This window comes from Limulus polyphemus, unplaced genomic scaffold (genome assembly GCF_000517525.1).
Source record: "Limulus polyphemus unplaced genomic scaffold, Limulus_polyphemus-2.1.2 Scaffold2690, whole genome shotgun sequence".
Lineage (NCBI taxonomy): Eukaryota > Metazoa > Arthropoda > Merostomata > Xiphosura > Limulidae > Limulus > Limulus polyphemus.
The window spans coordinates 13,280-24,611 of NW_013668300.1; the positions used below are offsets into that span (position 1 = coordinate 13,280).

The 11,332-nt window shown below is 35.3% G+C and overlaps 1 protein-coding gene across 1 annotated transcript in view; it reads right to left on the reverse strand.

Moving 5' to 3' along the window:
- Positions 1-4,520: 4,520 nt before the first annotated feature.
- LOC106467644 overlaps positions 4,521-11,332 on the reverse strand; it is a 17,892-nt gene continuing 11,080 nt past the window's right edge. The window contains exons 2-3 of the mRNA XM_022395844.1: positions 7,956-8,007; positions 4,521-6,996 (exon numbers count right to left, since the gene is read on the reverse strand). Of these exons, the coding sequence (XP_022251552.1) occupies positions 4,521-6,996; positions 7,956-8,007 (2,528 nt within the window). The remainder of the gene's footprint in view (positions 6,997-7,955; positions 8,008-11,332) is intronic.

The window sequence follows — 11,332 nt, forward strand, 5'->3', positions numbered from 1 at the left end:
ATTTAGTTACAGTCAGTGTTATGTGTTGATATTGTTACAGTCAATGTTCTGATTCGATATAGTTAAGTCAGTGTTCTGTGTAAATATAGTTAGAGTGAGTGTTCTGTGTTGATATAATTGCAGTCAATGTTCTGTGTTGACATAGTTAAGTCAATATTCTGTGTTGATATAGTTACAGTCAGTGTTCTGTTTTGATATAGTTACAGTCAATGTTCTGTGTTGATATAGTTACATTCACTGCATTGTGTTGATATAGTTATAGTCAATGTTCTGTGTTGATATAGTTAAGTCAATGTTCTGTGTTCATATAGTTACAGTCACTGCCTTGTGTTATATAGTTACAGTATATGTATTACGTCATAGTTATGTTAGCTTCAGGTATCAACATATTATGTATTAGTTATGTAACTCTCAGGTGACATCCTTTAATTTCAACTCACCTAGCCGACCCCCCCCCCCCCCCCCACTGAGACAGAATGCTTTTGATGCCTAACAATCAATGTAACTACTCTCGTTCAACCTTCAGTTACAACAGTCCACGCAAATCCAAAAATACTTTGCTTAGAGAAATCCTGCTCTTATAGGAACACCGTCTATGATATGACATGTACACAGTGTTCAGCCACATATGTGGGTGAAACCAATCGTCCATTACATGATCGTTTCAAAGAACACATTCGTGCCAACAAAGAAGCCTCCGCCGAACATTGTATCAATGCACACGGTATAATTAACGAGACAACATGAATCAGAATTTTAGAGATTTGTGATAACATTTCTAGCTAGAAGTTTGAGGAACCTAAGTCCTTTCTAGTAACAAGTACAAACATGTAAAAATATAATTTTAATGTAACGTTTTTGTATATTTAATTATTTACATTTATTATTGTAATCAGCCACTCTGATTCGTCTAACAACATTTTTAACACGCTTCAACGTGCACCATTCTATTATATTATTGTACCAACTATAGTACCCTTCCCCTTGGACGGAAGTTATATCAATTCATGATTAATGAAAGGTTATATTAGGACATTAAGATTTGCTTCCCTTATATGTCATTGTAAAAAACGCCCATAAAAACTGCAAAACACAAAATGTGTAAACACAAATTTGCATGTATCTCCACATTGACCCAACAAACCTTTATGCCAAATTTGGTGAAATCCATCAACTGGAGGCGAAGTAGTGGTAAAAAACGTCCACAAAATCCGCAAAACACAAAATACAAAACTGAAAATTTGCATGTATCTCCACATGGACCTAATGACCCTCCATACCAATTTTGGTGACGATCCATCCACACCTTGCGAAATAGTTACATGAACATACAACAGATAGTACTATTATATTTATATAGATTATTATATTCTTTTCGTTTATTATTATTTGAAACCAGTTTTTAATCTGCGATATACAAAGACCTTGAAAAGAAAACATAAACCGAAACATCAGATAAAATAATAAAAATGTATAATTTTTTGTCATCTTTCTGGAATATGATTTAGAAAAAGGTAAAAATGCTTTGCACGAAGCAATCAGTTATATGAAAATCTACATCGTTCTGTATGACTTGAGGAATAACGATGCTGTTACAACAGTGTAAGACTTGGGGAATAACGATGCTGTAACAACAGTGTGGGACTTGGCGAATAACAATACTTTAACAACAGTAAATTTACGTGAGAAATAATGGTACTCTAACAATAGTGTATGACTTGGGGAATAACGATGCCGTAACAACAGTCTATTTTGATTGAGAATAACTGTGCTGTAATAACAGTATATGAAATTGAGGAATAACAATGGTGTAACAATTGTCTATTTACTTCGGGAAAAACGATGCTGTAACAACAGTGTATGACTTGGGGAATAACTAAGTTTTAACAGTAGTGTAAAATCAGAATAAAAACTTCGTTTCAACAACTGAACTATAAGAAACTTTTCTTTTATAGGACCTCAGAAATAAAAAAAATATTTTGGTTTGTTTGTTATAAGCCTTCAGATTTACCGTTGAGCCACTGGAAAACATTTTTCGTGGCAAGAGCATTATCCAATATCATGACCTTAAACGAAGTTATACTGGAGTATTTAAAATCAAACTACTTGTCTCTCATAATAACTGATAGTTCAGTATATTTCGGTAAACAAAGCTACGGTGTTTTATGTTTGTTTGAACTCCGTAAGCTTTTGAAAACTGATTGCAGATCCAACTGAACTGTTTTAATTAATTACAAACATGAAAACATAAAAGTAAATGAGCAGATCCAAATGAATTGTTTCAATTACTTACAAACATGAAAACATAAAAGTTAACGAACAGGTCCAATTGAACTGTAATAATTAATTATAAACATGGAAAATGAAAGTTAACGAGCAGATCCAACTGAAGTGTTTTAATTAATTACAAACATTAAAACATGAAAGTTACTGACCAGATTCAAATTAATTGTTTCAATTAATTAGAAACATGAAAGCTAACGAGCAGATTCAGATGAATTGTTTCAATTAATTAGAAACATGAAAAGATGAAAATTAACGAGCAGATCCAAATGAACTGTTTTAATTATTACAAACACGAAAAACGAAAGTTAACAAGCAGATCTGACTGAACTGTTAATTAATTACAAACATGAAAGTTAACGAGATGCTTATTTTCATAAGACGGAGATTACGTAGATGTTCACTCGTTGGACAAAATGTCATGGTAACTAAAGAATGTTTAATAGCTTTAGAGCAGACAACAATATATATAATAGCGTTTTATTCACCATCTTTAAAAACGTTTTAACAAACAGAAGAAAATTAACTATTAATGAACAAATTATAAGAGCTTGATTTAAATTCATCTTATCAGTATGTAATACTGATTAACGTTCGTCAGAGCATAATAAATTTTATTTTTAAGTCTTAGATGCCTAGAATATTAATTAGTTTACTAATACGTCATTTGATATTTGATTAATAAAACACCATTTAAAACACAATTATCTATTATTACAAAAACAAAGACATTTTGATATATTTTTCGGACACAATTATTCAGGACATCAGGTCATCCATTGAGCTATTCTTTTCAGCCCGAATAGTGGGATTCACTGTGATTCCTCTAACGCCCCCACTACCCGAAGTATTTCTTTTTTCGGTAAAGGGCGGCGAACCACAAACCGCAGGTCCACAGTCCGACACGTTAAACATTAGGCCACTCTCGGCACAATTACCTTGCAGAATTGTTACGTTTTTCTTCGTACAAAACCACACGATGGGTTACCTGCACTCTCTCCACCACGAGGAATCGAACTTCGGAGCTTAACGTACTAGGTCCGAACATTTTTCGGGACACATCTTGGTATCCTTAGTCAGACGGGTTTAAATTTGGTAATGCTAACCTTGGATCTTAGTAAGGCAGGTTTTGATTTGATAGTGCTAACACTGGATCTTTGTAAAACGGGTTTTGATTTGATAGTGCTAACACTGGATCTTAGTAGGACGGGTTTTGATTTGGTAATGTTAACACTGATCTTAGAAAGACGGGTTTCAATTTGGTAATGCTAACGCTGAATCTTAGTAAGACAGGTTTTGATTTGGTAATATTAACACTGGATCTTAGTAAGACGGGTTTTGATTTAGTAATGCTAATACTGGATCTTAGTAAGACAGGGTTTGATTTAGTAATGTTAACACTGGATCTTAGTAAAACGGGTTTTGGTTTGGTAACGTAAACACTGGATATTATTTAGTACGGCAGTTTTTGATTTGGTAATGTTAACATTAATCCTAGTAAGACAGGTTTTAATCTGGAAATGTTAACGCTGGATCTAGTAAGACAGGTTTTTATTTGGAAATGCTAACGCTGGATCTTAGTAGGACAGGTTTTGATTTGGTAATGTTAACATTAATCCTAGTAAGGCAGGTTTTGATTTGGTAATGTTAACATTAATCCTAGTAGGACAGGTTTTGATTTGGTAATGTTAACATTAATCCTAGTAAAACAGGTTTTAATCTGGAAATGTTAACGCTGGATCTAGTAAGACAGGTTTTTATTTGGAAATGCTAACGCTGGATCTTAGTAGGACAGGTTTTGATTTGGTAATGCAAACACTGGATCTTAGTAAGACAGATTTTGATTGAGTAATGCTAACACTGGATCTCAGTAAGATAGGTTTTGATTTATTAATGTTAACGCTGCAAGATCTAGGATGTTACTAACAACAAAACATACAAAATTTATGATCTTGATAAAAACTCTTATTGTTCATTTTTTAAAAGAATGAAGATTTTACTTTGAAAAACTTCAACTTGACCCAAGTTTTGAGACTGCCATTTTAATACATCCAAAATTTACGAAATTTTAACATTATTTTTCAAAACATTTTAGAGAGAGAGAGTTTTTGATGGTATATCATTACATACTTTTACCGACTTCCATTTCAATCTTACTTTTGTATAATGTGACAATTGTTATACTTTTCAACAAATGAGAAACTTCAATAAATAAGTAATTAATAATTACGTAACTATTAACGCGAAAATCTGTCAGGTATGTCGCCGCGACGTCCTTCAAGTTCAAACACGTCGAACGTAGGAACCCGGATGATATGGTTGTTTCTGCCACGATGACGACAACGAATGAGCACGTAGCCAATCAACAAAATAAGAAGAAAACAAGTGGCACTACCCCCTGCAGCAAAGTAAAATACGGGAAATTGTCTACAATGCTCGGATGATTCATCGTACCCCGATGGACAGTGTTTCGTCCCATCACACCAGAGGTCAGGACTGATGCAAGCGTTGATTTCCGGACACCTTACCAAACAATTGATGTTTCTTAATGATTGACCAGAGTGGGTCTTCAAAGAATGTTTCTTCATTTCGAACCATTCTACACGAATTGATTGAGGGTAATTAATAAACGCTTCTAGAAAGATTTTGTCTCTACTGGGCCTGGTGGTTTCATCGGTTGACCTCTGATTGTGCCACGGGTCAATAGAAAACTCTTCGGCAGATCCGTTTACACAAACCGTGGCAATACGCGTTTCGCTGTTCCTCTTGTACGTTATTAAAACGTTACCATGGTGACACCCATTCGAAGCATTCGTACCTTGAAAGGTTAAGTATAGGTTTTTACTGTAGGAGGGCTCTATGGACCACCTGCATCGGAATCCACCAGGAAGGATATGAGAAACTTGAAACAGGAGTTCCACTCTCGAACCAACACGACGAATTAAGGCAGACTCACAAATGTTGAAGTGAATAAAACGATAAAATGCTTCAAAGTGAAAATGGTTGAAGTCGTGTAACGCGCCCATACCCGTGACAGTAAAAGTTATGGTTACGTTGTTACTAGCTGACGATATTTCAATGGAAGCATTTGTATCTGTTGTGGTGTTACAGAAGCATCCAATTGAAAAGTCCACACCAGACCAGTTTTCTGTAACTTTAAGATAAGCCTTTAGCTGAGTGTGTGGATGAAATTCCTTGCACGTTGGCCGTGAAGTTGAACTATCCACAACCGTCTGACACGAAGGAGAAAGCATAAATACTCTCGACATGGAAATAATAATTCTGGAGAATTTGGATCCCACAAGGGTGTAAGAACAAGTGATATGTCTACGTCCTCCTCGACCAAAATGAAACACATTTTTAGAGGAAGATAAATATCCGTATCGAAAGATCTGGCCATCAATATAGCGACCACAGAGTGACCGCCCAACTGGACTTCCTGGCTGGTGTGTGTCAATAAACTCATAACGAGCCTTCAAAGCGGGTTGATCCGTAGTGAACTCAGCCGTGCACGGGTAGTGTATTTTCATCAGCAAGTGGGAATGCGATGATAACATACTTTCTTCCGGATAACGACATGGACGAAGAGGGATCATATTTACTCCATCTGACGCACGCGCACAGAGAGGTGGTGGATTCTTTTCACAGTAAGTTGTATTCACGGAACCGACAGATGACGCACCAATCACCTCTATCTTTCCAGTATCACAGAACTCTGAAGCCACGGGCCAAGGATGTCTGTCTGTGATGAAGTAGGAGATAAAATAAATCCACACTCGATCGTACGACGACCTCCCACGCAGTACATACGTACATGTAGTATTTGATGGTACAGTGTGTTGAGGGCTTTTCAGAATCCCTTGACGTTTACCAGAGACCCTTCCGTCAATGAAGAACTTACACTCGTTATTTGACATTCGCCACAAGGGCTTGGGAACTGCTTTGACACCGATCTCTATTTCCAGCCGAGATTCCTGAAGTCTATGATAGTCTACGCTATGCAACTGTACAAGAAGTGTTCCCCTGCTAGAAACGATGGCCGCCAATGGCCCAGAACCACAGAACTGTGCGATTACCGGAAAATCTACTGTCGGGCCATCGAAAACACGAACTACATCATGAGGACACTTTGATGTCAAAGACCAACGCGAGATGGCACCAGTCCTCGGAAGTCCGCTTTCTATTGAAATTTTATATACATTTTTCTGAGAAAGAATTATCTGGTTCTGAAACCCTGCAACCACATTATCTTCTTTTATCAAATAATTACATGTAATATTTCGGGGGTACGTCCCAGGAAAGTTGGGGGAACGAATCAGACATTTTTTTCTAACACAGTTTTTGTACTGTCTGCTGCAAAACGTCGCTGCTTCTTTATTACCAAAATAACGAGAGTCCTGGCCAGTCTCGGTGTCACGAGTCACAAACCTGTAGATTAAATACAAACTAAACGACTGTGGGCGCCAAGAAGTTCTGCTGGGAAGAGAAATGACTAAAGTGACATTGTTTCCTCTAGAAAAGTAGTTCACGCTCTGACCAATCATCTGTCCACAGAAATAACCAGATCCTGACCATTCCTCTTCAGAAGCGGGAAGACTGCGTTTGTTGAGCTGATTCAGATTACGCACTGATTTTTCAAATCCGTATTCCATACGTTCTTGGTCGTTTCCATCCAGTATTCGAAGATGTCCACCGTAACAGCATGCTCCGCCACTGTATAAACGAACAAATTCAGAATATAGCAAGAGATAAAAAACGACAATTGCTTAAGACACAAAGGAAAAGATACTTATGTGTTGACAGCAAGTGAACATTATATACACGAAACATATAGAAACCTTAGTGATATTAATATATAGAAAAAATAAACCAGTTAATTACCTAGGACGTAAAAATACCTGATCCTGATATATAGGTAAAATATACCAGTTAATTACCTAGGACGTAAAAATACCTGATCCTGATATATAGGTAAAATATACCAGTTAATTATCACGATGTAAACGAGAAAAGGGTGGTTAAGAATTTTGATATGAACATAATTTGAACATCGTCGTAAAAGCTCCCAAAGTTTACATATATTATAATGAATTTGTGTGTTTCTAGGTAATCCTAAAAACTGGGCTATCTGCTGTGTCCACCGCGGAGAAATGAATCCCAAATTTAAGCGTTGCAAATCCATAAACTTATCTCTGATCCACTGGGGAAGAGAGGTAGTACACAATTAAAAAATATTTTTGAAACTTACCAAACCTGTGTTTAAAGCTTATCTAACTAAAAGATCTGTTTTCGATGTAAAATAATCGTTCAGACAATAAGAAGTAAATATCCTAAATATACAGAACAGATGCAACACTACAGGACACAAACAACACCCTGGGAAAATTGTTAATAAAAATACGATACAATTAACAATCGATCAGTTTAAAGGAATTTAGTGTTTTAAAAAGTAAATAAATGAAAAAGAAACATTACAAATTTCACCCATTAAATTTAACATGTTTTAAAGCGACAAATTGTGAATTTATTGAAAACATATTCGTTGTTTGAGCTACGTTTACTAGCTTTTTCAAAGAAACATATCCACTGTTTTAGCTAAATTTAGTCGCTCTCTAAAGGAAACAGTCTAACCATAAGAAAAGATGGTGAGTGATCTGATTGGGCATTCATACTTTCTTAGAGCAAGAACGTTTGCCAATAAGGCTGTAGAAACATTCAAGCTTCCTAAGCAACGCAAGGATAAGGCTAGAGACTACAAGTAAATAGTGTATCAATGGCTGGAGACTACAAGTAAATAATGTATCAATGGCTGAATACTCCTTGTAGATAATGTGTCAAAGGCTGGACACTACAAGTAAATAATGTAACAATGCCTAGAGACTACAAGTAAATAGTGTATAAATGGCTGTATATTACAATGAATAGTGTATCAATGGGTGGATACTACAAGTAAATAGTGTATCAATGGCTGAATACTCCTTGTAGATAGTGTGTCAATGGCTGGACACTACAAGTAAATAATCTATCAATGGCTAGATACTACAAGTAAATAATCTATCAATGGCTAGATACTACAAGTAAATAATGTATAAATGACCGGAGACTACAAGTAAATAGTGTATAAGTGGCTGGATACCACATGTAAATAGTGTATCAATGGCTGGATACTACATGTAAATAGTGTATAAATGGCTGGATGCTACACGTAAATAGTGTATAAATGGCTGTATACTACAATAAATAGTGTATAAATGGCTGGATACTACATGTAAACAGTGTATCAACGGCTGGATACTACATGTAAATAGTGTAGAAATGGCTGGATACTACAATAAATAGTGCATAAATGGCTGGACACTACATGTAAATAGTGTATCAACGGCTGGATACTACATGTAAATAATGTATAAATGGCTGGATACTACAAATAAATAGTGTATAAATGGCTGGATACTACAAGTAAATAATGTATCAATGGCTGGATACTACATGTAAATAGTGTATCAACGGCTGGATACTACATGTAAATAGTGTGTATTTACATGTAGTATCCAGCCATTGATACACTATTTTCCTGTAGTATCCAGCCATTGATACACTAATTACATGCAGTATCCACCCATTTATACACTATTTATATGTAGTATCCAGCCATTGATACATTATTTACTTGTAGTATCCAGCCATTTATACACTATTTATTTGTAGTATCCAGCCATTTATTTGTAGTATCCAGCCATTGATACAGGTAAATACTGTATCAATGGCTGGATTCTACATGTAAATAGTGTATAATTGGCTGGATACTACATGTAAATACTGTATCAATGGCTGGATTCTACATGTAAATTGTGTATAATTGGCTGGATACTACATGTAAATACTGTATCAATGGCTGGATTCTACATGTAAATTGTGTATCAATGGCTGGAAACTACAATTAGATAGTGTATCAATGGCTGGATACTACAAGTAAATAGTGTATCAATGGCTGGAGACTACAAGTAAATACTGTATCAATGGCTGGATACTACATGTAAATACTGTATCAATGGCTGGATTCTACATGTAAATTGTGTATCAATGGCTGGAAACTACAATTAGATAGTGTATCAATGGCTGGATACTACAAGTAAATTGTGTATCAATGGCTGGATATTACAAGTAAACAGTGTATATATGGCTGGATACTACAAGTAAATAGTGTATAAAAATGCTGGATATTACATGTAAATAGTGTATCAATGGCTGGATACTACAAGTAAATTGTGTATCAATGGCTGGATAAAATGAGTAAATAGTGTATCAATGGCTGGATACTACAAGTAAATTGTGTATCAATGGCTGGATAAAATGAGTAAATAGTGTATCAATGGCTGGATACTACAAGTAAATAGTGTATAATTGGCTGGATACTGCATGTAAATAGTGTATAATTGGCTGGATTCTACATGTAAATTGTGTATCAATGGCTGGAGACTACAAGTAAATAATGTATTAATGGCTGGATACTACATGTAATTAGTGTGTTAATGACTGGACACTACATGTAATTAGAGTATCAATGGCTAAATACTACATGTAATTAGTGCATCAATGACTGGATACTACAAGTAAATAATATATCAATTGCTGGATATTACAAGTAAACAGTGTATATATGGCTGGATACTACAAGTAAATAGTGTATCAATGGCTGGATACTACATGTAACTAGTGTATCAATGCCTGGATACTACATGTAATTAGAGTATCAATGGCTAAATACTACATGTAATTAGTGTATCAATGACTGGACACTACATGTAATTAGAGTATCACTGGCTAAATACTACATGTAATTAGTGTATCAGTGACTGGATACTACATGTAATTAGTGTATCAATGGCTGGATACTACAAGTAAATAGTGTATCAATGCCTGGATACTACAAGTAAATAGTATATTAATGGTTAGAGTCTACAAGTAAATAGTGGATAAATTGCTGGATACTACAAGTAAATAATGTATAAATGGCTGGATACTACATGTAAATAGTGTATAAATGGCTGGATACTACATGTAAATAGTGTATCAATGACTAGAGACTACAGGTAAATAGTGTATAATTGGCTGGATACTACATGTAAATAGTGAATAATTGGCTGGATACTACATGTAAATAGTGAATAATTGGCTAGATACTACATGTAAATAGTGTATAAATGGCTGGATACTACAAGTAAATAGTGTATAAATGGCTGGATACTACATGTAAATAGTGTATAAATGGCTGTATTCTAGACGTATCTAGTGTATCAATCGTTGGAGACTACAAGTAAATAGTGAACCAATGGCTGTAGTCTAGCAGTAAATAGTGTATAATTGACTGGATACTAGAAGTAAATAGATAGCCAAAGAAGAATAGAAACTCGCGTGAAAATCCCGTGTATCAATTTCAGCACATCTACTTATAGAATATTGAAGTAACATACACAAGTAAGTTGATAGCAACACCATGTATTAGAAGTGATGCCAGAAAAACAAAATACAGGGAATGAGTAGACGTACATGGATAGTCTTTGGTATCATCATCATTGGAAGTATCTTAGGTCGTCAAGAAATTAATGTCGCTTTTTCTTAGATGAAAAACCCCGAACAACTTATACAACGAAACATTTTTTGAATGAAATAGTCTCCATTCTTATCTATGATGCTTTTCCATCTAACAATCAGGTTGTTATTGCCCTGATGAAAGAAAGCACTTGGCTTTGAAGCACAAAAACATGTCGATGTTCTCTTTAACACCTTGCACATTTGCATACGTTTTCCCATTAAGATGGTGTTGCAGTGAACGAAAAAGATGGTAATCTGATGGTACCATATCTAAAGAAAATGGGGGGGGGGGAGAACTTCCCAACCCAACTTCATAATATTGTGTTGCGTCAAACGTGTCACATGTGGACTTGCATTGTCCTGGAAAAGAACACCTTTTTAGTTGACAAGTGAAAGGCGTTTCTGATGAAGGGCTTGATTTAAACATTCCATTTGCTGACTGTATATTTCTGCA